The sequence below is a fragment of the Paramisgurnus dabryanus genome, chromosome 6 (genome assembly GCF_030506205.2).
Source record: "Paramisgurnus dabryanus chromosome 6, PD_genome_1.1, whole genome shotgun sequence".
Lineage (NCBI taxonomy): Eukaryota > Metazoa > Chordata > Actinopteri > Cypriniformes > Cobitidae > Paramisgurnus > Paramisgurnus dabryanus.
Window position 1 is genome coordinate 9,261,638 of NC_133342.1, and position 26,934 is coordinate 9,288,571.

General features: G+C 40.4%; 1 protein-coding gene and 1 long non-coding RNA gene across 2 annotated transcripts in view; one reads left to right on the plus strand and one right to left on the minus strand.

Moving 5' to 3' along the window:
• Positions 1-4,389: 4,389 nt before the first annotated feature.
• Positions 4,390-26,934, minus strand: part of LOC135744103 (tripartite motif-containing protein 16-like protein) — a 34,899-nt gene continuing 12,354 nt past the window's right edge. Inside the window, exons 3-5 of the mRNA XM_065262076.2 lie at positions 20,917-21,150; positions 20,610-20,811; positions 4,390-5,037 (exon numbers count right to left, since the gene is read on the minus strand). Coding sequence (XP_065118148.1) covers positions 4,508-5,037; positions 20,610-20,811; positions 20,917-21,150 — 966 coding nt within the window. The 3' untranslated portion in view covers positions 4,390-4,507. The remainder of the gene's footprint in view (positions 5,038-20,609; positions 20,812-20,916; positions 21,151-26,934) is intronic.
• On the plus strand, positions 9,671-13,973 carry LOC135744110 (uncharacterized). The gene is made up of 5 exons (XR_012336813.1): positions 9,671-9,726; positions 10,233-10,328; positions 11,372-11,503; positions 11,586-11,645; positions 12,892-13,973. It is a non-coding gene; the product is annotated as an uncharacterized lncRNA (long non-coding RNA).

Consider the following 26,934-nt stretch of genomic DNA (forward strand, 5'->3'; position numbering starts at 1 on the left):
CAATAGGCCTAAGTTTGACGAAGATACAGCCTAAAATCTGTTTTTTTGCCCTCTACGAAAATTTTGTTGACGCGCTATACGACAACGGATTGGTTTATCGAAATTCTTTTGATAACTTTTTGCCGTGAGGGTCTCTAGATGCTACATACCAATTTTCGCGGCAATCGGGTAAAAACTCTAGGACGAGTTCGCAAAAGTAGGTTTTACGAAGAATTCAAAATGGCGGAAAAAATTTCATGACGGAAAATGACGTCATAGGGTCTAATCGAATCCGCTTGAGCCAAGGAATCAGAGGAAACAAGAATTTCATTTCTGGGACTTACGGATCAGAAGTTATAAGCAAAAACGTAAGTGCAACTTTGGACTGTTGGTGGCGCTAGGGGGTTAGAGATAGAGACTCCAAATTTGCTGTGGGGACACATTTGACTGTCCTTTATCAGTGTGCCAAATTTCATAACTTTCCTACGTACGATTCTATGGGCTGCCATAGACCGCAATGGCGGAAGAAGAATAACTAATAATAAAAAGAAAACTAACAGATACAATAGGGGTCTTCGCCCATTCTGGGCTTGACCCCTAATTATTATAATAAGAAAACTAACAAATACAATAGGGGTCTCGCCCCTTCGGGGCTTGACCCCTAATAATAATAATAAAAAGAAAACTAACGGATACAATAGGGGTCTTCGCCCCTTCGGGGCTTGACCCCTAATTATTATAAAAAGAAAACTAACGGATACAATAGGGGTCTTCGCCCCTTCGGGGCTTGACCCCTAAATATAGCTGCAAGCAGCAATACCGGGGTCAAGCCGAAAAGGGCACAGAAGGGTGGAAAGTTGAGTTTGGATAAGCAGACTGAAGAACCTAGGTTAACCTAATGATTTCAGATGAAAAAATGCAAAGGTAATCAACAAAAATAATCTATATTCTTGTCTACTGCAACTGTCCTTCGGTTATTGACAATCATGGAACATTAGAGCACTGAAGGACATGTATGTGATGCTTACAGTGGGCAAACATGGGTCACAACATGTTACAACAAGTTAAAAGAGTCAAAAGAGACCATCCCCATGTCTCTGTGATGTTCTGGTACAGAGAAAAAGCTCTTGCAAAAACAGTTGATAACGTATTCTCATTGGTTGCTAGAGAGTAAATGGACATCCTCTAGTGATTATAGTCAAAGCCATGAAAGGAATAATCCATGATGACTCATGGTTTTAGATGTGTTGTTGCAGTAGTTTTAGGCAAAAAATGCCATATTCTATCTCAAAACCAGTAGGTGGCGCAATGACAAAATTCGTGCATGCAACCTCAGGTCATAAATGTGTTACATCTAGCTAGTTTTTATGACTATACACTTTAGTTTAGTGAAGAAACAGTTGTATGACCATAGGGTGGCTTGATTTCAAAGGTTTTGTTCAATTATAAGGCCAACTAGTGGTGCAACCATACAATTTTTTTTGTGTAGCCTCAGACTGTAGTCGTACATCAGCGTATCAAATATGGTGAAAAAATCTCTTTGCGTTACGAAGTTATAACCATTTATGTGTAAAAACACAAAATGTAAAGGTAATTTTTCGTTTTTTGCCATTTTCGGCCATTTCTGATGAAAATTTTAATATAGTGCCAATAGAACTTTTTGTTCAGAAGGTAATGCAATATTCTTCCTATGATGTTTTCGAGTCGATCAGAATTACGCTCGCGGAGATATTCGCGCGTGTTTTTTAAGTGCTGTTTTGCTGCTCAGGGCTAATCGTAAGGCGAAATCTGGCATGTTTGGTATCGCTGGACTCGGCGACTATTCAGGACTCCTAAAAATCAAGTCCCGTCAAAATACGTTGATCACAGCCAAAGTTATAGGTGTAAAAAACATCTGTCTGGCCACTAGGTGGCGCTGCGACGAAACTGTGCATGCACACTCAGTTCCTGACTGGCATCACAAGTACCAAGTGTCGTGTCAATAGGCCTAAGTTTGACGAAGATACAGCCTAAAATCTGTTTTTTTGCACTCTACGAAAATTTTGTTGACGCGCTATACGACAACGGATTGGTTTATCGAAATTCTTTTGATAACTTTTTGCCGTGAGGGTCTCTAGATGCTACATACCAATTTTCGCGGCAATCGGGTAAAAACTCTAGGACGAGTTCGCAAAAGTAGGTTTTACGAATAATTCAAAATGGCGGAAAAAATTTCATGACGGAAAATGACGTCATATGATCCAATCGAATCGGATTGAGCCAAGGAATCAGAGGAAGCAAGAATTTTGTTTGTGGGACTTACGGATCAGAAGTTATAAGCAAACATAAGTGCAACTTTGGACTGTTGGTGGCGCTAGCGGGTTAGACATAGAGACTCCAAATTTGCTGTGGGGACACATTGGACTGTCCTTTATCAGTGTGCCAAATTTCATAACTTTCCTACGTACGGTTCTATGGGCTGCCATAGACCGCAATGGCGGAAGAAGAATAACTAATAATAATAATAATTATTATAAAAAGAAAACTAACGGATACAATAGGGGTCTTCGCCCCTTCGGGGCTTGACCCCTAAATATAGCTGCAAGCAGCAATGCCGGGGTCAAGCCAAAAAGGGCACATAAGAAAGTAAAGTTGAATTCGGATGAGCAGTTTAAAGAACCTGGGAAAATCTCTTGATTTCAGACTAAATAATATAACAGTTATCAGCTAAAAAGCTGTGTTTTCATTCAGTGTCATCTCTCCCTCTCTTTCGTCGAGCATTGATAACTAGAACACTGACGTAAAAATGAGTGGTGCTTCTAGTGGCAATACTCAGCTCACAAAATGTTACAGTGGTGTTAATGAGTCAAAAGAGCCCACCCCCATGTCTCTGCGATGTTCTGATGCAGAGAAAAAGCTCTTGCAAAAACAGTTGATAACGTATTCTCATTGGTTGCTAGAGAGTAAATGGACATCCACTAGTGATTATAGTCAAAGCCATGAAAGGAATAATCCATGATGACTCATGGTTTTAGATGTGTTGTTGCAGTAGTTTTAGGCAAAAAAATGCGTTATTCTATCTCAAAACCAGTAGGTGGCGCAATGACAAAATTGTGCATGCAACCTCAGGTCATAACTGTGTTACATCTAGCTAGTTTTATGACTATACACTTTAGATTAGTGAAGAAACAGTTGTATGACCATAGGGTGGCTTGATTTCAAAGGTTTTGTTAAATTATAAGGCCAACTAGTGGTGCAACCATACAATTTTTTTTGTGTAGCCTCAGACTGTGGTCGTACATCAGCGTATCAAATATGGTGAAAAAATCTCTTTGCGTTACGAAGTTATAGCCATTTATGTGTAAAAACACAAAATTTAAAGGTAATTTTTCGTTTTTTGCAATTTTCAGCCATTTCTGATGAAAATTTTAATACAATGCCAATAGAACTTTTTGTTCAGAAGGTAATGCAATATTCTTCCTATGATGTTTTCGAGTCGATCAGAATTACGCTCGCGGAGATATTCGCGCGTGTTTTTTAAGTGCTATTTTGCCGCGCAGGGTTAACCGTAAGGCCAATTCTGGCATGTTTGGTATCGTTGGACTCGGCAACTATTCAGGACTCCAAGGAAACAAGTCCCATGAAAATACGTCGATCACAGCCAAAGTTATAGGTGTGTAAAACATTCGTCTTACCACTAGGTGGCGCTGCGACGAAACTGGGCATGCACCCTCAGTTCCTGACTGGCATCACAAGTACCAAGTTTCGTTTCAATAGGCTTAAGTTTGGCGAAGATACAGCCTCAAATCCGTTTTTTTGCACTCTACGTAAAATTTGTTGACGCGGTTTACGCAAACAGATTGGCGAATCGACATGAATTCCATAACTTTTTGCCGTGAGGGTCTGTAGATGCTACATACCAATTTTTGCGGCAATCGGGTAAAAACTCTAGGACGAGTTCGCAAAAGTAGGTTTTACGAATAATTCAAAATGGCGGAAAAATTTTCATGACGGAAAATGACGTCATAGGGTCCAATCGAATTGTCTTGAGCCAAGGAATCAGAGGAAGCAAGAATTTTGTTTCTAGGACTTACGGATCAGAAGTTATAAGCAAGAACATAAGTGCAACTTTGGACTGTTGGTGGCGCTAGCGGGTTAGACATAGAGACTCCAAATTTGCTATGGGGACACATTGGAGTGTCCTTTATCAGTGTGCCAAATTTCATAACTTTCCTACGTACGGTTCTATGGGCTGCCATAGACCGCAATGGCGGAGGAATAATAATTATTATAAAAAGAAAACTAACGGATACAATAGGGGTCTTCGCCCATTCTGGGCTTGACCCCTAATAATAATAATAAGAAAACTAACAATCCCAATAGGGGTCTCGCCCATTCTGGGCTTGACCCCTAATTATTAAAATATAACATTGCAATCAGTTATTTAAAATTACTAATTAGTAAATGAAAGACTTATTATTTCATTGTGTTGATTCATCATGTTCAGACTTCTAATATGACAAAATTATTTGTAGACTCTCTGTATCATCTATATTGTTAGATCACACAGTTTCACAGATCCATTATAAACCCAAAACCCAGGATAGAGAGGTTTAGTGAATGTGGTGTTGACTCTGTGGATGAGGGTCATTGTGTCAGAGACGCTGTAGAAGGACAGAGATCCTGAACTGTGATCCACATAAACTCCTATTCTAGAAGATCTGAGCACTACAGGCAGTTCAGTTTCAATCTTATTGTGCCAGAATGAACAACTGCAGTCAGAGCAGAACAAACTCCAGGATTGATCATTATATCCAAACAAACACTTAAGACCTCTCTTCCTGCTGATGCTCTTATATGACACTGAGATATAAACCAAACCACTCCACTCAACCTCCCAGTAACAGCGTCCACTCAAACTCTCACTACACAACACCTGAAGATAACAACCATCAAATCTGTCTTGATGATCAGGATACGGCTCTGTCTCTAAGCCAACGTCAGTAATCACTGTGTTCCCCTCAGAAAGACGGAGATCATTATGTGCTGTGTTTGGATCTGCAGTGAAGTGATGATAATCTGATGGAGACAAATCAAAAACATCATTAAAATGTAAAATTGTACATTTCAATAATTAAAATAAAACTTCAAGTCTTATTTATTTTAGTTTTTGAGGACTGTCAATGAGTTAAAAAGTTAACAGAGATCATTTACAGTATAGACAGAATCTAATCTGATTGTTTTTCTGTTATATTCATCATAATCCTGTGTGTGTAAAAGGTTTGTGAATGTGTGAACATTGTCAAAGTCCCTCTGTTCTGTAGATGTACACTTTAAAATATATTTTGTTATCATTTTATTTAAGTGTGCATCATTTTTGTTTATTGAAAAACTAAATACCTTATGAAGTTTAAATATGAGAAACGTCTCGGTTACGTATGTAACCCTCGTTCCATGCCAGATGCGTATATAAGCCGCAGGTGCACAATACCAAATCAGCTATATTATTGCTGAGAAGCCGAGCAACAGTGACGGGACGTGACGTCTCCGTTCCCTTCCTTCAGGGAACGAGGGTTACATACGTAACCGAGACGTTCCCTGAAGGAAGGGAACGGAGACGTCACGTTGTGACCGACGAATTGGGAATCCCTACCAAAACGCCACTGCAGCTGAACCCTTCCAGTGCCTGCAAAAGCCCTCCGCCCTCCACATAAGGGGCGGAACCTAAGGCGAAATGCAGAAGGCCGGTCACTACCTGTTCCCTAACCCACGATAGTGAACCAGCAAACTGGGGAAGCGTCTAAACTGAGCGGAGCTAGAACACTGCGGAAGCCATCCCCTAAGAAGGTTGAATGGATGACATAAAAAATATGAAACAACCGACAGGTTGCTCAAAGAAGTCTCTGAACAATACATGGTATGCAGAGAGATGCAGAGCAGGCTTTGCTAAGGAAAAATGTGGAGGATTAAACCCCACGGACTATACACACAAATGAACCCCATGTAGGGGACAAATGTGGGCGCCTAGCCTACACAGGTTTACAAAGAATACATCAGTGATAGGCTGACAGCGGATGCTCTGCAACATCGGCTATCAGGGCGGTGGAGAAGAGCCAAAAACAGTTTTTGTGACGTTTTTGCCTCGACGGCCTTCCATAATAGAGGCTCCAAGCCGACACACGAGCCAACCCTCTGCGTTCTTAACTAGTTAACAGAAAGAACCTGAGTGGATACCGGCTCGACACGAACACTATAGAATCTTGTGAAACGTATTAGGTGTCGCCCAGCCTGCAGCTCTACAAATATCCGTTAGCGATGTATCTTGAATGAATTCAGGCAAGTCAGAATTGACTGTACACGCGCTTCTGTTAGACGAGCTGTCAAATCGACCAAGTCCAGTTCCATCCCGAGAAAAGAGATTCTCTGCACGGGGCAAAGATTGCTCTTTTCCCAGTTGACCGGAAGACCCAGACGAGCGAGGTCTTTTAGAGTTAAATCTCTGTGATCGCACAGCGTCTGACGTGTTTGAGCTATTATGAGCCAATCGTCTAGATACGCGAGAATGCGCACACCTTTCTCTCTCAGGGGTTTTAAAGCCCCCTCCACTACTTTGGTGAATACACGAGGTGACAGAGAGAGCCCAAATGGGAGGACTTTGTACTGGTATGCTCGCCCCTCGAACGCAAAGCGGAGAAACGGCCTGTGCCGGGGGAGAATCGATACGTGGAAGTACGCGTCCTTCAAGTCGATAGAAGCGAACCAATCGTTTGGACGAATGCATGGAAATATGCGCTTGGATGTCAGCATCTTGAACGGCATTCTGTGAAGTGCACGGTTCAGCAAACGCAGGTCCAGGATCGGTCGCAAGCCGCCGCTTTTCTTGGGTACAATAAAGTAAGGGCTGTAAAACCCCGACCTCATCTCGGCTGGAGGGACCGGCTCAATCGCGTCCTTCGCCAATAGGACAGCGATCTCCGCATGGAGGACGTGCGCATCGGCAGCTCTCATTGCAGTGAGAATTTGGGGGGACTCCGGGCAAATTGGATCGCATAGCCGAGACGAATCATGCGTAAAAGCCAACGCGACGGGCTGGGAAGCTGTTCCCACGCCCCCAGATACCGTGCGAGAGGGACTAAAGACACGATCGATGTACCCGCGGCGGGCGCAATGGAGGTGATCGCCGGTGTGTGCGTATTGGCCGCACCGACAGCAGTGTTGTGTATGGTAACACTCACCTGAGTCCGCTGCTGGGTGGGTGAGTAATGGCGGGCGTACACGGTGCGATTTTTGCTGTCGTAGGGGCTTGCATGCGATTTTTTTTCCTCGGGAGCAAATCGTTCATGCTCGTATGGTCACGGCTCGCACCGTGTGAGAGGAATTACGAGCCGAGCCGAGCAGGTTATGAGCACCTTACGACCTTACGATAATTTTTAAACATGTCAAAAAAGTTCGGGAGCTGTGTGTATAAATTCGTAGTGTTGGTGCGGGTGTACGAGACGATCTGGCAAAGCACTTGAAGTTGACCAATCAGAATGTACAAAACGCAGAAGAAGAAAGACAAATGTAGCACTGCTACCTCAAATCTTGATGATTACTCTATAGCTGGCTATGTTTCGCGCACACACACACTCCGGTGACCGGACATCATGACAAATATGTACAGTAGAGGTCTACACGGAAGACCCGAGACTCGAAGACCCGGGACCCGTACGGGTTCGGGTCTATATTTTAAATGATCAGCCGGGTCCGGGTCGGGTCTCAATCTATTACTTCGGGTCCCGGGTCTGTTTAACATTGTGGTAATACCCGAGGTCAATCGGACTCGGAGAACACACACTCACATTTAAATAAAATATTTCAAAATCAGCAACAAAAACTTAGATGAACTGTCGCATAATTTTTTTCTATGACGCTAAAATTGCGTTAAAAAGTTTATATTTGGTTGCTCCAACCAGGCAGCTAACGCGCATGTGCTCTTTTAATGTGTCTCTGGCTACCAGTCAGGAGCTTCTGCAGTGAGACGCAATGACTTTACCTTTGACAATTGGCTCTTTTATTTAGAAGGCGGGACCTATTCCGCCGTACCGCGCATTTTGCACTGACTTCTCTAATTTTTATAATAATATTATAAATTGACCGTCTTGCTGTTATATCTAAAGTTTTTGCGACTCAAAGAGCACAGAGATGATAGCAAAGAAGCAAAGCTAACGAAAGCAGCCATGGCACTGAACGAGCAATCGTTATTATAATCCAAATGGGCAAACATTATTAAGCAAGTTGACCCGATGTAAAACTGCGTTATTAATCACCATGACTGTAAAGTGGACTTTAAAAGCTGAAATAAGCATTAAACATTTCAATCGTCAAGAGAGGAATAACATGGATGGAACTTTCTTGGAAATAAGGATTGTGCATCACACAGACAGGTACAAGGAGGGAGAAGACTAACTTCTATGGGTAAGACAAAAAGTTTAATTTTCGCTACTTGTTTATTGACTTATTAATAACATTTAGCTAAGAATATTTGCCGGTCGGGTCTGTGTCTTCCCGGACGGGTTCGGGTCCAGATTTTAAATAATAGACGGGTCTTCGTCGGATCCGGGTCCAGCTTTTAAATAATAGACGGGTCCGGGTCGGGTCCGGGTCCAGCTTTCAAAACAACAGACGGGTCCAGGTCGGTTCAGTGTAGCACATTTGCGGGTCTGATCGGGTTCGGGTAGGAATTTTTGGACCCGTGTAGACCTCTAATGTACAGGTCCTTTCAGTGACGACCTCTTGATCAGCTTATTTGCCTGAAAAAACCTGTCATACGTGTTTTTTTGATGTCGGGTCACAGCTTTGGATGTGTGCGGAAACAGGAGAGAGTGTAGTTGTTGTTTTAGGCTATACCGCTGTTCTGATAAGTGCTACCACAATGCATTAAACGAGGCTTTTTGATTTTAAAACTTTTTTGTTTTACTTGTTGATTTTTCTTTACTTGTTAATATGTTTTATCATTAATTACAATCTAAACATAAAATAAGCCAACTAAATTATGTAATTAGTAAATATAAAAATTCTGACTCCGTGCAGAGACCACTGGTTTAAACAGTACAGGATGTACAAAGAATGTCGCAATTTTTGTGTAATCCAAGCTGTGCCAAAGTTGCTGTAGTTTCATAAATGATTGGATATTAAAAGGGCTGTCGCGACAGAAAAAAGCTACGGAATGTCCATGTTTAATAGGCTAAGATATGCATTTATTGAGAGAGTACATAAACATGATGATCATACACTCTAAAAAACGTTGGGTTGTTTTTTCAACCCAACTGCTGGGTTGAGCCAGTTGGGTTATTTTGTTGGGTTGTTTTATCAGTGTTGGGTAGTTTTTGTGTAACCCAACTTGTTGGGTTATATGTTGGGTAATTTTGAAGCAGAGCCAACTTAATAGATACATATAGCTGTTTCTCAATATTACTTTCTCTAGTCCACAAAATGTATTTTAAACATAAGTTCAGGCGAGAATATATATGTATTATGTTCAAATTTGCAGTCGGTTTGTAAAGTGAACGCCAATTTTAAAGTTTAATTTCAAAAAGTCGGAATGTTACCGGCGCGACCACCGGGTGTCAGTGTTGTTCTTCCCCAGAGAGAACTTCTCCCTTCCCCCACACAGACACGTCAGACTCCTCCTGCCACAGCACGCTACCTGACGCGGGAATTTAAGATCACTTCAGGATTCATAAACGGTTTTTCATCGACTTATCTTTGATTTATTTGAAGGAAAAGGTTTGTGTCATTGTTTTTAATCATTTAAACTATTTCTGAATGCAAAAGTATGCAAAATGATGGTTCACAAGACATAACTCTTATTAAAAGTTTTATTAGCATCCGTTGGCTAGTCTGTAATGCTCAGTAAATCTATATGCTTGCTTTTAAATGATGTAAATATTTCGTTTGATCAAACGTTTTATGAAATATGTCTAAAATGGCTTGTTTTAATAATTTTAGAAACGTTAGAATGTAACGTATTCTAATGGTTTAGAAATTCAGTTTAAAACAGATAACGTTAATATGAGGAAGAAACGTGTACGTTTTAAATAAATAATCGTTTGTTGTAAAAGTTGAAATCAAACTGATGCTTTTAATATCATGTTTAGATCATGAAACTTTAGCCTTGAGTTCACAGACAGGGTGTGAACTCTCATTTGGTCTGTAAGTTACAGACATTTTTATCTTTTTCAAATGTTTTTGATGATGCCCACTTAAATCACAGTTTTGACTCTTTTCCTCAGACCCTGATGGATAAAAGATGGATATTTTTTTCCTGGAGAAGCTAAAACAATGTCACTTTGAGGTTCTGATACCAGCTTTTACAAAGTTATTTACAGGTAACATGAAAATGCACTTGTTTTTTATTATTTAAAGTGATATGTTTATAATACAATGAGGCATATCAAAGCATTTCTTTATTAAGAGTCCCTGCTTATTTTGCTGTGAGTATGTCATTTTCAAAAGTAGTAAGGTTGCACGATTAAAGGAATAGTTCACCCAAAAGTTATATTAAACTCATGATTTACTCACCCCCAAGCCATTCGAGATGCATATGTCCATCATTTTTTAGACAAACACATTTTGAGATATTTTAGAAAATGTCTTAGATCTTTCAGTTAATCAATTGTAATGCTACAGGGTCCACTCCTTCACGTCCAAAAATGTGCATCCATCCTTCACAAAAGAAATCCAAATGGCTCCACGATGATAAACAAAGGTCTTCTGAGGGTAATCCGTGCCGTTTTTTTGTAGAAATATCTATATTTAAACTTTATAAACAAAAATAACTAGCTTCCAGTAATACCGCCATCTTAGACTCCTCTGTATTCAGGACAGCTTTCATCTTAAATGCGGACGCGACCAAGATGGCGGCATTAGCAGAAGCTAGTTATTTTTGTTATGTTTCTACAACAACACTGCATGGATTACCCTCAAAAGGTATTTGTTTATTATCGTGGAGCCATATGGATTTATTTTGTGAAGGATGGATGCAAATATTTTTGGACTTGAAGGAGTGGATCCCATAACTTTACATTTGATTAACTGAAAGATCTAAAACATTTTCTAAAATAACTGAAAATGTGTTAGTCTGAAAAATGATGGACGTATGCATCTTGGATGGCTTGGAGGTGAGTAATCATGGGTTTAATATCATTTTTGGCCCAACTATCTCTTTAATTGTATACAATTGTCAAGCCCATCTCATCGGTAAAGCCGGTTCTGTGATTAGAAGTAAATTGCCATCATCTGAAAACAGGTGAAGCACCATTTACTACACGCAGCCGTAGTTCACTGACAAGCTAGCCCATATAGCATTCATTATCGCATAAATTTACATTAAAGTTTTATTGAAAATGAATGCATGATTTGTCATTTTCAGAGTTCACAAGACTTCTCTGTGTTATTCCCTGACCATGCCGAAAAGCTATTTGAAACTTGGGCACTGCATTTTACAGACAGAATCCTGCAACTTCCCAGCCAAGAACCAGGAGCATCAACAAATCACCTACAGGTACACTTGGGAATACAATTGTTGTTTGCTGAGTATTATGACAGTAAAGTTACTAATTTAACCTAAACATTTTTCTCTACAGAACCCCATGATGATATTCCAACTCCTGTCTACAAAAGTGGGAAGAAATTCTTAAGTTTATGTAAGTAATGGAAGTATTGCACACTTTGCTTTGCAAGCAACCTAAAACATTTAATATTTTGTTTGTGAACTAGCAAGAAGACATGTTTACAAGTAGGAATAGAGTTAAAACTCGGCCAAGAAAAATGTTCTTTTACTCGCAACTCTAAAACATTAACTTTAGGGACAAACGTTAAAGGAATAGTCTACTCATTTTCAATATTAAAATGTTATTACCTTAACTAAGAATTGTTGATACATCCCTCTATCATCTGTGTGCGTGCATGTAAGCACTGGAGCGCGCTGCGGCGCTTCGATGGCATTTAGCTTAGCCCCATTCATTCAATGGTACCACTCAGAGATAAAGTTAGAAGTGACCAAACACATCAACGTTTTTCCTATTTAAGACGAGTAGTTATACGAGCAAGTTTGGTGGTACAAAATAAAACGTAGCACTTTTCTAAGCGGATTTAAATGAGTAACTATATTTTATGGCGTAATATCACTTTTGGGAGTACTTCGACTCGGCGCAGTAACACCCTCCCTCTCCCATTATGAGAGGGAGAAGGGGAGCGGACTTTTCAGGCGAGTCGAAGTACTCCCAAAAGCGCTATTACGCCATAAAATATAGTTCCTCTTTTAAATCCGCTTAGAAAAGCGCTACGTTTTATTTTGTACCACCAAACTTGCTCGTATAGCTACTCATCTTAAATAGGAAAAACGTTGATGTGTTTGGTCACTTCTAACTTTATCTCTGAGTGGTACCATTGAATGAATGGGGCTAAGCTAAATGCTATCGAAGTGTCGCAGCGCGCTCCAGCGCTTATGTGCATGCACACAGATGATAGAGGGTATCAACTTTTCTTAGTTAAGGTAATAACATAGTTTAATATTGAAAATGAGTAGACTATTCCTTTAATGTCCAGCCCTGTATTCATTACATAATATATGCTAATAAAGTGTTGGCTATATTAAGTAATAAGGGCAAGTATGCAGGTTGTTGCAAAATCTAAAAAATCGGGCTTACTGCCAGGTAAAGTGACGTGGCAGAATCTGAAATTACTGTGAATCTGAGTTATTGGCATGAGTTATTGGCATGAACAAAGGTTATTGAAATAAAACAGAAATGTATACATTTCATTACAATTAAACTAGATACTACATTTGTGTGTATGAAATATGAATTGTTTGGTTTTGTATAATAATGCTGCATCATGCATTTAGCGTCTTTGCCTGCATTCTAACAAGTGTTTGTCTGTTTTCAACAGGTTGGGACCAACATGGTTGCATTCTTCTGAGAGGCTGAGGTGACAAAACCATTCCCATTTGTCCTTGGATTGGAAGATGACGATCTCTGCCATCAAGCCTTCGTTGTTTTTGACAGACAGTCACTCCAGCAATACACCCTCCTTGGTGATGTTGACATGTTTTAAACTTTTTTTTATGTTTTGGACATTAATTTTACTAAGCAGTGCACATCAATGTGGGTGTTTTTGAAGACTGTTGTTTACAAACTCCCAAGAACGGAATCCCTTTCTATAAGAAGTCTGTGTAGTTATTTGTCATGCTAAGGTGATAACTCATGTTGATCATATATTGACTGTTTGTGCAACTTAGTGTTGATCTTATGTGTTACATTAACCATTTCTTATTACACGGTTCTCTAAAATGCTAGTTTCTGATTGGCCAGTCGTGACATTCTACTACTGCTCAAAACTAAAAACTCCAATGCTGCAAATCATTTTGACAGGTACAGTTTTATATTACACAAAAATTAAATATCAATGTCTATTAATAACATATCCGACATTAAATTTACAAATGATTAAACCAATGTGTTTGTGACATTTGTCCTGAAGAAACTGTTGGGGCTTTTTTCTGTGATGACATGCTGCCAATACATTATCCCTTACTTGTACAACTTTTTACTTGATCTAATTGTAATGTTAACCGGGTATCTGTCATTTTAGATTGTGAGATATAATACTAATATATTTTTTTATTAGAAAGTTGATTGTTTGTGTAGGGCTATGTACTCTTTTATTGTTCATGTGCAATAAATATGCTTTTTCAATTAAATCTATGCTTTGTTATTTATAGACACCACAATGAAAGGTATGAAAGCAATTTAAACCACAAAATTTCAGCTTTAAACACATTAACCAAACGTTGGGTTGTTTCAACCCAACAAAAAGTTATTTCTACCCAACAGATGGGTTAAAAAATCAACCCAACTGGTTGGGTTGATTGTACAACCCAACTTGTTGGGTTAAAATAACCCAGTGTTGGGTTGGTCCATATTTAACCCAACGTTGGGTTGCAAAACAACCCAAGTTGGGTTAATTTTAACCCAACGTTTTTTAGAGTGTATGCGGAGACGATGTTTCCCATCTTATTATGGAGCTTCTGCTTTAACAAGTGAGCTTGTTCGGTATTTTTACCCACATATATATTTTTTTACATATTTTCGACCAAAGGAACAAATGATATAGCCCAGTGTAAGTTATATGGTAGCCTTAGCTTGTTTTGAAATGATGAGAACATTTAACTTTATTTAAATAATGATTAATTTGTTTTCATACTATATTTGTATTGCTATGTATTAATTTACATAGGCCTACTGTGAAAATGCCCTATATTAATATGCAATGCCTTCTGTATGGCATTTATTTTGTGCAGTTACAGGAGCATAAATGCTGCAGTCTCACTTTTACTTCAAGACATCGCATTGACCGAACATTTGCACATAACAAGCCTAGACAATGTGCTTTATATTAAATTAAATTATTTTCGTTTTACAAATTAATATTTGGCTATAGATGTGTTGTCTTAATAATTTAATTATAAAGGGAAAGACGTGTAATGTTAGCTTGCGTTTTACCTCATTGCTCCTCATTCTGCATTTACAAATAAATAAATAGGCCCACTGAATGTGTTTTTTGAACGGTCATATTTATAAAAAGCAACAATATATGTAACATTAATAATAGCAATATAGATATTTACTTGGCACTACAAACATGATATATTAAGACGGTAAAACTGCATATGCGCTAGCACGAACAATCACTGCCAGAGAAATTCCTTCACCGCCATAGCACTAGACCTATATTGCAATTTCGGAATGCATAAACAGAAATACAAAAGAACAGAAATTCCAGGCTGTTTCATATACTAAGCCAATATCTTTACCCTATTCTTTTTGTTTTATTTTTTGTACATTCTGCCACAACGAAAGGTAGCCTACTTCATCCTCACAGGTGTGAAAATGCTTACGTCAGAATTCGTCAAGTCGTACAGTAAAATCTTGTCGTGTGTGACTGCGTCCGAATTATTTTCGTATAAACTCACTCGTGTCGTGTGCGAGAGCTCACGACGTTCCGACCATCAGAATTCGCACCGTGTACGCCCAGCTTAAGGGAGGCCCTGCTGAAGACACCTCACGCTAGAGGTCTACACGGAAGACCCGAGACCCGAAGACCCGGGACCCGACCCGGGACCCGTACGGGTTCGGGTCTATATTTTAAATGATCAGCCGGGTCCGGGTCGGGTCTCAATCTATTACTTCGGGTCCCGGGTCTGTTTAACATTGTGGGTAATACCCGAGGTCAATCGGACTCGGAGAACACACACTCACATTTAAATAAAATATTTCAAAGTCAGCAACAAAAACTTAGATGAACTGTCGCATAAATTTTTTCTATGACGCTAAAATTGCGTTAAAAAGTTTATATTTGGTTGCTCCAACCAGGCAGCTAATGCGCATGTGCTCTTTTAATGTGTCTCTGGCTACCAGTCAGGAGCTTCTGCAGTGAGACGCAATGACTTTACCTTTGACAATTGGCTCTTTTATTTAGAAGGCGGGACCTATTCCGCCGTACCGCGCATTTTGCACTGACTTCTCTTATAATAATATTATAAATTGACCGTCTTGCTGTTATATCTAAAGTTTTCGCGACTCAAAGTGCACAGAGATGATAGCAAAGAAGCAACGAAAGCAGCCATGGCACTGAACGATCAATCGTTATTATAATCCAAATGGGCAAACATTATTAAGCAAGTTGACCCGATGTAAAACTGCGTCGTTTAATACATCACCATGACTGTAAAGTGGACTTTAAAAGCTGGAATACGCATTAAACATTTCAATCGTCAAGAGAGGAATAACATGGATGGAACTTTCTTGGAAATAAGGATTGTGCATCGCACAGACAGGTACAAGGAGGGAGAAGACTAACTTCTATAGGTAAGACAAAAAGTTTAATTTTCGCTACTTGTTTATTGACTTATTAATAACATTTAGCTAAGAATATTTGCCGGTCGGGTCTGTGTCTTCCCGGACGGGTTCGGGTCCAGATTTTAAATAATAGACGGGTCTTCGTCGGATCCGGGTCCAGCTTTTAAATAATAGACGGGTCCGGGTCGGGTCCGGGTCCAGCTTTCCAAACAACAGACGGGTCCGGGTCGGTTCAGTGTAGCACATTTGCGGGTCTGATCGGGTTCGGGTAGGAATTTTTGGACCCGTGTAGACCTCTACCTCACGCCACACGATGCACCCTCTGGCGAAGGAGGAGGAAGACGATGGGTTATGAGCCCGTAATTGTCTCCTACCACCAGAGAAGTTGTAGGGCGCGGAGGGGTTATGAGCCCGTGCGTCGCTCTCATACTCCTCTGATGAGTCGGAGAACGAGGGGGGGTTATGAGCCCGCTCGTGCCTCCGACACTCATCTGAAGACCTAGAGATGAAAGTGGAATTCGCTCTTTCTGTGTCTGTGTGGGTGCCGACCAGTGATGCGCGGGTCAATGTATAAACAACCCGCACCCGACCGACGTTTTCATCTAACCCGCCCGCAACTCGGGCCGCAAAGAAAAAAAAATCTTATACCCGACCCGCTTCCTGGCCCGCATTTCTTAAATAGTAATTTGTTTAATAATTGCAGGGTCCGGGACTTCTCAGGTTTTGACTGTTTCAGTACCTATTTGCGCGGATCCCCCACCTCACGTATAAAAACAACAAACCATAATATACTATATAGCAGGGGTTCTCAAAGTCCGGACTCCGGTCCGGATCCGGACCCGACGGGAACTTAATCCGGACCCGCGTCCACTTCATATTACAAGTGCATTAATTTATATGTGATTGATTAAATCTGTGCATTTGCTACTTTACAAATGCATATTAAACTTGTAAATCTTTCGTTTAGTTTTTTTTTTCTTTTTAGATTTTAGAATATTCCTGTTCCGAAAATAAAAAGAGTTATTTAAAAATTTCGCTGTAGCCATCACACCCATATTAAGCACAGCTACTTCATGTACTACGGCTTTTGATCAGTAAGTCCTTATCAATCTGAAATCACTGTTGGTTTGAGTCGTTTAAAACATGCATTTAAAAAAGCAACACTCGTCAAACATAATCTTTATACATATTCTTTATTATCATGAAAGTACCTGAAGAGGTTTGAAGAACAGCAATATAAATATATCCTTAAGACATTTCCTGGAGCTGCGTGTGTCTGGTTCTTCGTCTGCCGCGCATATTGAGTTTCTGCCCGAGAGCGCCCCCTGGCTTTTGGATGTAGTTGCATTTCACCGTAATTCATTGAGAAGCATAGCAAGAATCATAAGCCAATTTAGAGGTGCACCCCTAATTTTGGTCAGTGTCTCTGCCTACCAACCACACTTTTTTGCCATGGTTTATGCATCTGATGGAGAGCAAATTGTGCCATTTCTCTAATTAGGTTGCTCTGTATTTTGCACCTGGTTACTTTTGGCATATTTCTTGTGTCTATGTTTTAAAAAAAAATTTTACTTTAAATGCAAAATACACTTATGTTTTTCCCAAACTATTTGTGTTGATTTGTTATATAAACAAATGATTTACATAAAGTTTTTCCGGACCTATGAAAATTATGAGAATTCAGATTTGGACCTTTGAATGTAAACTTTGAGAACCCCTGCTATATAGCCTATATTAAAATTAAAATATATAAAAAATATTTTATGCACATCTTTAAGTTGCACATCGTTTATAGTTTTCTTAAGTGGGATTTGGATGTGAAAAGCGCTGCATAATGTACGCGCCTTTAGTCGTACAATTAAAACTTAACTAAATTAAAAAAATAAGAGGTGATATATAGCTTTAGCCTACATAAATGCTTATTGCTTTAATGTTGCGAGTTTCTCTTCAGCTTTTCTTGCTGTTATGTTTATAATAGTTCATTGTTCAGAGATCATACTGATGATCTATAGTCCATTTAAAAATTTTCTTACTAATTTACTCTATTCGTCAGAAAAACACCATTTAACTTTTTCCTTTACCTGCCGTTGCTGTTCTCTGTGCGTGTCCTCCGTCAAAGTAGCCTATTAAAATTAATATGAAGTTGATTTTTAAAAGTCGTAAGCAAGCCGCAAATCAAACGTGCTGCTACATTATGCTATAAATGTGCATGTAAATTTAATTTCTGGGGACTGCCAGGCTGATTTTTTGAAAAGTAAGTGATATAGGCTACTCACTGCATGTTTTGGCATTCGGTAGCATATGCATCATTGAGATGCATGGTGTTGCTTTTAATGTTCTTTTTAATTTATATTCACAAAACCTAACAACAAAACATTGATTATAATTACGAGACAAATTATTTGAAACGAAATTCGTTTTAAAGTAGCAAACAAAACTTAAATTAAACTCGTAATAAGCTATTTAAATTGAAACAAAACAACATTACAACAATATTTAAACCCAACAATACTCAAACATTAACATAAAACAGACATTAGGATACATGTTAAAATAATCTGTAGTTTGTTTAGATGTTTATTGGGCAAAACCTCCGTTGCAAACCTCCATTTACCAGAATAAATCATTTTTACTTTGAAATTGATGCGTTGTCACATTAAAATCAGCTGTTCGTTTAGGTTCCGTCTACGTTTATTTACACTGCAGCACAACCCCGGAGTTCTCAAACTAAAACAGGGTCTGCAGCGTTTAAGAATGACTCCGTTTATAAGGGTCGAAAACGGTGGAGTAATCTAACTGAAAGCCGCAAAAGTGGCAAAAGTAATGCGTAAAGGTAAATGCATAAATGTAAACATAGCATACTCCGTGTAAATCTTTGGCCGTTTTCAGCACCGTTTTTTGAGCATTCCGAGACCTAACACCTCTTGCTCTAATGGGCCTTTTGCGTTCTGGCACCTTTTGTTTTAAAAATTAAGCACTGGTTAATTGGCATCTTTATTTCAAACGACCTGACCGACCGCAACCCGAATATCATAAAAAATATTTTGGGATGATTCATAACTGCGGGTAACCGCGGGTGACTGCAGGCACCAGCTCATTTTGGATCAACCCGTGCATCACTGGTGCCCACTGAAAAGTCGGCGGAACAGAAAATTGAAACAAAGGATTCCCCAACCGGCCCTCCTCTGGTGGGGGGAGTGGTGCCTTCACCATCTCCCGAAGAGCGATCCCCTCCATCTCTAGGTCGCCCGTCTCAGGGCTGCTTCAATCTTCTTTTTCCACCCTTTGAAGCGGGCGGGGCGGGCTGCTGACAACCGGTTCCTCGCTTCTTAGAAGAGCCCCGGGGAGGAACGGGGGCGGCCGCCGCAGGACCCCTCGGCAAGGAGCAGGCTGAGGTGCCGATGTGGACGGGGCAGGTGCAGGACGCTTCCGACGTGGCATGATCTGAGCGATGGCCTCAGTCTGCTTCTTGGCCGCAGAGAATTGCTGCGCAAACTCCTCGACCGTCTCGCCGAACAGGCCGGCCTGGGAAACCAGAGCATTCAGGAGCCGGGTCTTATCAGCCTCCTTCATGTCTGCCAGGCACAGCCAGAGATGGCGTTCCTGGACTACCAGGGTAGACATCGCACACCTGACGGCCCGTGCGGTGACTTTGGTCACATGAAGCACCAGATCACTAGCCACACGAAGATCAGAGAACTCCTCCGAGTCGTGACCTCCCGCATGGCTGCCATCTCGGGATCGAACGCAGGTCCTGCAACCCTACCCGAAAGCGGGAGCAGGTCTGGATGGACGTCTGAGGCTGACAACCCCCCCTCCGACGTTACGGGAGACATCGTGTCCAGTGGAGGTTCGACAGAGCGCGAGGACACCGTAGAACACGGACAACTCGTCTCCATCGGCACCTCAGCTGGCAACGGATCAGGGTGCTGGGAGCTACTGGACGAACCAGCAGACCGACCCAGCACCGTTATACGGAGGTCATCCTTCGCAAGTCTAGTAGCTGCGCCCTTAGCAGCACCAGACTTGGAAGGCGGGGGCCGTTGCCGGAGGAACGACACCCATCTTCGCAAATCCGCCATATTCATGCCCTCGCAGACAGAGCATGAACTATCATGCAAAGCTGCCTCTGCGTGCTGGAGCCCCAGACACGAAAGACAACGCTCGTGGCCATCCCGGGGGGCGATGAACACACCGCATACAGAAACGGAGCACGAACGGAAATCCATCTTTAAAAAGACGACCCCGACTGTGACACGAATGAGTGGCTGTCTTTAAAAAGACACAAAGCTCAAACGTGTTGCTCTTTCAGGGAAATCACTCTTTTGTGCAAGCTGGTGAAACACACAGGGAGAGGCAACGCACTCACTCAAACTCAAGTCCTAAATTAAAGAGACAGACAGAGAGAAAAAGGGTGGAGAAAACACTGCGAGCCTCCGCTGAGGTGTCTTCGCCCAACCAACTTCAGCAAGCTGAGATATTTTCCCACAGTAAAGGATCTACAAAGATCAGTTTGCAGCTTCTCGTGAGCAGATGTCTGCCGGCTTCGAAGCAATAAAAGCTGATTTGGTATTGTGCACCTGCGGCTTATATACGCACCTGGCGGGGTTTATTTTCTGTTTATTCTGCACATTCAGTTTGATTCATGAGTATCATTATAGAGGAGTTTAAAATTACTGAAATGCAGATTATCACTGTTCATGTCTTTATCAGCATCAGTGTGTTTATTTGTTGTTTATTGAGACTCACATTTTAGGAACTGCTCCCTGGTCTCAGGTTCAGGTGCTTTACTTTTATCAAATATCTTCTCTATCTCTTCTCTACAGAAATCCTCCAGTTTCTCTCTCAGATGAGACACAGATTTTCCTACATCATCAAAAGAGATGAGAGAGCTGACAGTGATGCTGAGTGAGTCTGTAGATCCAGGAGGAACAGAGAGAGACTGGAAACTCTACGCAAACACAAACATAAACTCATGACACTGAAACATTTCATAGAAAATATCATCTGAGTAAAACATGCTCTTCACTTTCTAAAGATCACTGATCTCTGTTACCTGGAGGAAATGGATGTGATCATCTGTGTGTAAAAGCTGCTCCAGCTCAGCGTCTCTCCTCCTCAGATCATCAATCTCCTGCTCCAGTCTTTTCAAGAGTCCTTCAGCTCGACTTACTGCAGCCTTTTCCTGATCTCTGATCAGTTGTATCACCTCAGATTGTCTTCTCTCAATGGATCGGATCAGTTGAGTAAAGATCCTCTCAGTGTCATACACTGCTATCTGTGCAGAGCACTGTTAGGACACACAGAGAGAGGAGCATTAATTCAATTCAATTTTATTTATATAGCGCTTTTCACAATTGTTAATTGTTTCAAAGCAGCTTTACATGAGTAGAAGTAGAGGAGAACACAGAAAATCAATAGATAATATAAGAAGAAGAATACAGCGGCTAAGAATAAACCGTACAAGCAAGCGTAGTAATAATGTAATGCATACAGGAAAGTGCTAAGTTAAGCCAATGTTGGCTGACTCTCCTGGGGATGAAAAAAACCCTAGGATAAAAACCCTGTGGGAAAACTCCTAGAAGGACAAAAACCCTTGAGAGAGATACATATATATATTTATATATATAAACACGGTAGGGATATGAAACGGGTAAGCGGATTTAACTGGTTCAGCCGGTGGTCGTTGGTTGCGTATCGGCTGGGCATCACGTTGAAGGACAGCCAGTAGATCATTGGTGTGATGACCCTCACAGCAACAGGAACTGGGTCTGTTTGTCTCATTGCCCTCGGAGTCGAGGATGAGACAGGGAGAGAAAAACAGAGTTCTATTAGCGTAGGGGCCGTTCGCATGTAATGCAAGTGTAATACAGTATTGTGGTTTAAAATTCGCTCGGTTCCAGACAGGCTACCTATTGTGGCATAAGTATCTTACCCAGATAAGTTATTTGAAATCTTTGTTCTGGACAAACTAGCTATTGCGGGATAAGTACATTTACTGGACATTTTATGTGAATGCCTTGTTAAAGAAGAATGTCTTAAGTTTAGACTTAAAGTGTTCAAATTGTGTCTGATTCTCGACATTATTTGGTAAATAATTCCAGAGCTTAGGGGCTAAGCAGGAAAAGGATCTACCACCTTTAGACACTTTTGATATTCTAGGGATAATTAAGTGGCCAGAATTTTGTGATCACAGTGTACGTGATGGATTGTATTCTCATAGTAATTCTTTAATATATGAGGGTGCTAGGCCATTTAAGGCTTTGTAGGTGTTTAGTAATATTTTAAATTGTATGCGATATTTAACTGGTAGCCAACGTACCGATGCCAAAATTGGACTTATGTGGTCATACTTTTTAGGGCGAGAAAGCACTCTTGCGGCGGCGTTTTGAACCAGCTGTACCTTGTTTACCTGATTTGCGTGACATCTCCCGAGTAACGAGTTACAATTGTCTATTCTAGAGTTCATAGAAGCATGGATAAGCTTTTCTGCATCTGATGCAGACAGCATATGGCATTTTTTTGAGATATTTCTAAGATGGAAGAATGCTGTGCGGCAGACGTTGGAGATATGACTATCGAAAGATAGATTGCTGTCGAACATCACGCCTACGTTCTTAACTGTGGAGGATGGCACCACAGTGCAGCCATCTATGGGCAACTTCTAATCTGACATATTATTTTTGGAGCGATTCGGTTCAATAATAAGTATCTCTGTCTTATTGGAGTGTAGCATAAGGAAGTTATGTGCCATCCAGTCCCTAATATCATTAATGCAGTCTGTTAGCTTTGAAAACTGGTGAGTTTCGCTAGGATGTGACGAGATGTAAAGCTGGGTATCATCCGCATAGCAGTGAAAACTTATGTTATGTTTCCTGATAATGTCTCATAGTGGTAACATGGTGAACGTGATTTCACCAAGTAAGATGTGATCCTGGATCAACACCATTGTTGGTCCTGGATAAACATTTTCATTAACCAATCAGATTGCAGGATTAGGGTTAGTGTGTATGTTAGATTTAGGTTTAGGATTGGGTTAGGGGCTTTTAAGAAATACTCCTCAAACTGTATTATTTCACACTAATTTGAGAGTTTAAAAATGGTTAGGGTTTGAGTTAAGGGTAGGTTGGGGTATCTTTGATTAAAATGTTGATCCAGGATCAACAAAAGATGTTGATCCAGGATCACATCTTACTTGGTGAAATAAGCGACCGTGGTAACATATATAACGAGAACAGGATAGGACCTAAAACTGATCCCTGCGGTACACCATATTTAACCAGGGAGTGATATGACTCTTCCTCATTTACATAAACAAATTGATAGCGATTGGTTAGATATCTAAACCAGGCTAACGCCTGACCATTGATACCAACATAGTTTTCTAGTCTATTGAGTAAGATTGTGTGATCTAATGTGTCAAAGGCTGCACTAAGGTCTAGTAATATAAGAATTGAAATTTCACCACGATCGGATGGAGGAGGTCATTTGTAACTCTAAGTAGTGCTGTCTCTGTGCTACGGTGGTGCCTGAATCATGATTGGAACTTTTCATACGTACTATTATTCACTAAGAATGTGTATACCTGGCTTGTCACTACCTTTTCTAATATCTTAAAAAGAAAAGGGAGATTTGAGATTGGTCTAAAGTTATTAAGATCTCCCTTGTCAAGGTGTGGTTTTTTAATGAGCGGTCTAATAACTGCTAGTTTGAAAGCTGTTGGAACGTATCCTAATTCTACCAATGAGTTAACCCCCAGGGGTCCAAAAACGCTGCGCTGCGTTTTGACGTGTTTTCTCCTTATCATAGCAGAATCAACTTAAAATACTCCATCATTAATAATCATACACTTAAGTGTTTGACATCAAAACTGTGAAGGGTCCTCTTTAATTTATGTACATTCACAATAACAAGAGATCTTTGTGTTTTTGTTAAATAAAGAAAATAAGCAGGGTGTGCATTCTGACATTTGTGTCTCCGCCAGCTGTCTCTTAAAACACGTTACAAAAATCAGTTGAAACTCCGCGAATACTCGTCACACAAACATGATACAAATATCCAAAGAAAGCCTGAAATGTCTACTTTTAAACAAGCTAATTATAATTGAATATAATCTGTTTATATAATCTGCATTGAAGCAAAGAGAGTACTGTTTTTCCTGGGTGACTTCATTATCTTTAATGCGGACATGCCCACAAGGCGGTACTGCTGCTGACATGGTAATGAAGACACGAGCTGTTCAAACCATAACAAGCAAAGGGTAAAGTTTTATCAGAATTAAAGACTTTACCGCATGTTTGGATGATAAACTTTACACACATGTGGGGAATATCTTCATTTATGTCTGGACATTGAGGAAGAGAAGCGTTTATCTTTAACGTTACCTAAGAAGAAAGATCAATGGAAGACGCAATGGAGGAGGATATATTCCTGAAGAAACTGTAAGTAATTTATCTTCATTTATATTTGCTATATGGCTTGTGCAGTTCAGCCTACACAAGCGACCTCAGCAGACTGCACGCTTCTGATTGAAAACTTTCGCATTGTGTACAAACGAGGTGATCGTCAATCAGTAAAGAAGAATATGTGATCGTCACGTAATGGCGGATCTGCATGCTGTGTTAGACACAGTTATTCACTTTTGTTTTCTTCATGGAAACTTTCAGTGAGCCTGCAATGCAAGATCTTTAAAGTGTGTGCTGTAATATGATTCCATATATTGTTTACAATTCCATCCATTGCGCTTTACACGCGACACCGTTTTCATGAACGCCGCGTCGCGGCACATGGACGCCATATGCGATGTGTTTTTAAACTTCATACACGCTTACAGAAACGCGTCATAAACAGAAGCTAGGCGATCGATGGGCATCTGTCATCTGAAAACAGGTTTTTATAAAACTAATCACTGCAGATGTTTATCTGAGATGTTCTGAATTTAGTCCAAATGTACATGATAATTTATCTGAATGTAGTGCTATCAGTGAAATGTACCCATCAGCAGGGCCGGATTAACCATACGGGCAACTGGGCAATTGCCCAGGGGCCCAAGACCTCCAAAGGGCCCAGGGCAGCAAGGGCACGAGCAAAATACTGTATCTGGTAATCTCCCGCTGGCCGCTTTATATTAAACAAACTGACAACACGGGCTTTGCGCTCAATGCGCTGCAAAGAGAGACGCTGCGCTGCCTAACTTGAGTTGAGAGCGGTTGAGTCTCATGCGGACTGACCAATGAAGAGAGGGCCTCAGGTTAAGACCCTCTCCTCATTGGTCAGTCCGCATGAGGTGGGTCAAAGGTTCGCCGAGCATTACGTGACGCAAGGCATTGGTACAACAGAAAAAAAAGGAGACACGGAGAAGTTAAGTGGGAGCGCGAAGCGGAAATTAAAAAAGGAAAATGACATCAGAAACGCAGAAAATGTAAAGTATAAACAGTGGTGTAGTCTACGTGATACGCGGGTATCTGCGAAATCCGATCGTCGTATGAAATCAAATAACTATAGCGGCGCGAAAGTGACTGGGGAGCAGAGAACCCACGGGCGAGTGACAGCTAAGTAGCGCGAGAGCGATTCCAGTTATCATATGGAGAAATCTGCTTTGAATCGCTCTCGCGGTACTTTGACATCACCAAGCAACCCAGTCTCACCCCATTTCGTCAATATTTGACGACACTTGACCATTCGTCAATATGTGACGCGGAGGGTATACCTTTCGCGTCATTTTTTGACGAACTAGGGACTTCAATACTATTACGTCCGTTGCATTCTCTTCTCCTATTTTCTTACCAATTTCGCGTCGGTTTAGGGTTAGATTTACATAATGACATCCCTACCCAAACCTAACTCTAACCCCAACGCCAGGTGACAACTGTTTCTAACCCCAACGCCAGGTGACAACTGTTTAATTTCGCGTACACTGTTTAATTTCGCGTACACGGTTTAATTTTGCGTAATCTAACCCTAAACCGACGCGAAAACGTAAAACCTATTGGAAACTATTTTTCGTTATTATATAATTATTATTCGTTATTTTACTTTATTACTTCCACTTTAGAAGAGTTCTGCACTTTTTATTTCAATATTTCTCTTTATATAAATACTATTTTGTACTTAAATCTATAATTTCATTATTTTACTAACCCAACTAACTCATCTGGGCTTTCCGATAGGTTGCACGTAAGGGGAAAAGTATAGCTTTCTTCCCCTTGAGAAGAGTTCTGCACTTTTAAACTTAAAAAAATATCTCTTTACAAAAAAACTTTCCTAATCTTCTATTTAAAAGCTGTAATTTCGTTATTTTACTAACCCAACTAATGACTCCTCCACTTTCCAATAGATTGCATCTGTGTATATGTGCCATCACGCGTCTTCAGCACCGCGGGGAGCAGCCAGCACTCAAATGTGCAGCTTATTAATACCAGACAAAGTTGGTATTTCTGTCCAGAAACATTGAAATTTATACATGGTCCGTGTAACGTAATTTAAATCCCGCGTCTTGGCCTTATTGTTTTTTTCTTGTTCTTGACGTTCGCTGAATTCTGGGTTTATATTTTAAACTGCTGCTCCAGTGCAGTATAGCCACAAAGCTATTTAACAATGAGCACAATCTCCAGAGACACTACAACATGCTACTAATAATTCATTAATAAGAGCTGTTTTCTTGTACACAATTAAATATTTTAAGTTAAATGTACAGTGTTAAAACATGTAAAAAAGACAAGATTTTAACAATGTCAAGATCAAATGTCTGAGTAACAGGGTATTGTGTGTATGTGTTCGTGTGTTTGTGTGTGTTTCCAAAATATTTTCAAAATACAGGCAACATAAAAGTAACGTAAAAGTAACGAGTAACGTAAAAAGTTACTTTCCAAAGGCGGTAACTAAGTAAAGTAATGGATTACTTTTTTAAAAAGTAACGAGTAACAAGCAAACACTACTTTTTTAAAGTAACTTCCCCAACACTGATAATACAGTAGTATATTCTGTATATGACCTTATTATGGTGATCCTGGGGTCGTGATGATGGGGCCCTTGAATATTGTTGCCCAGGGTATAACAAAGTGTTAATCTGGCC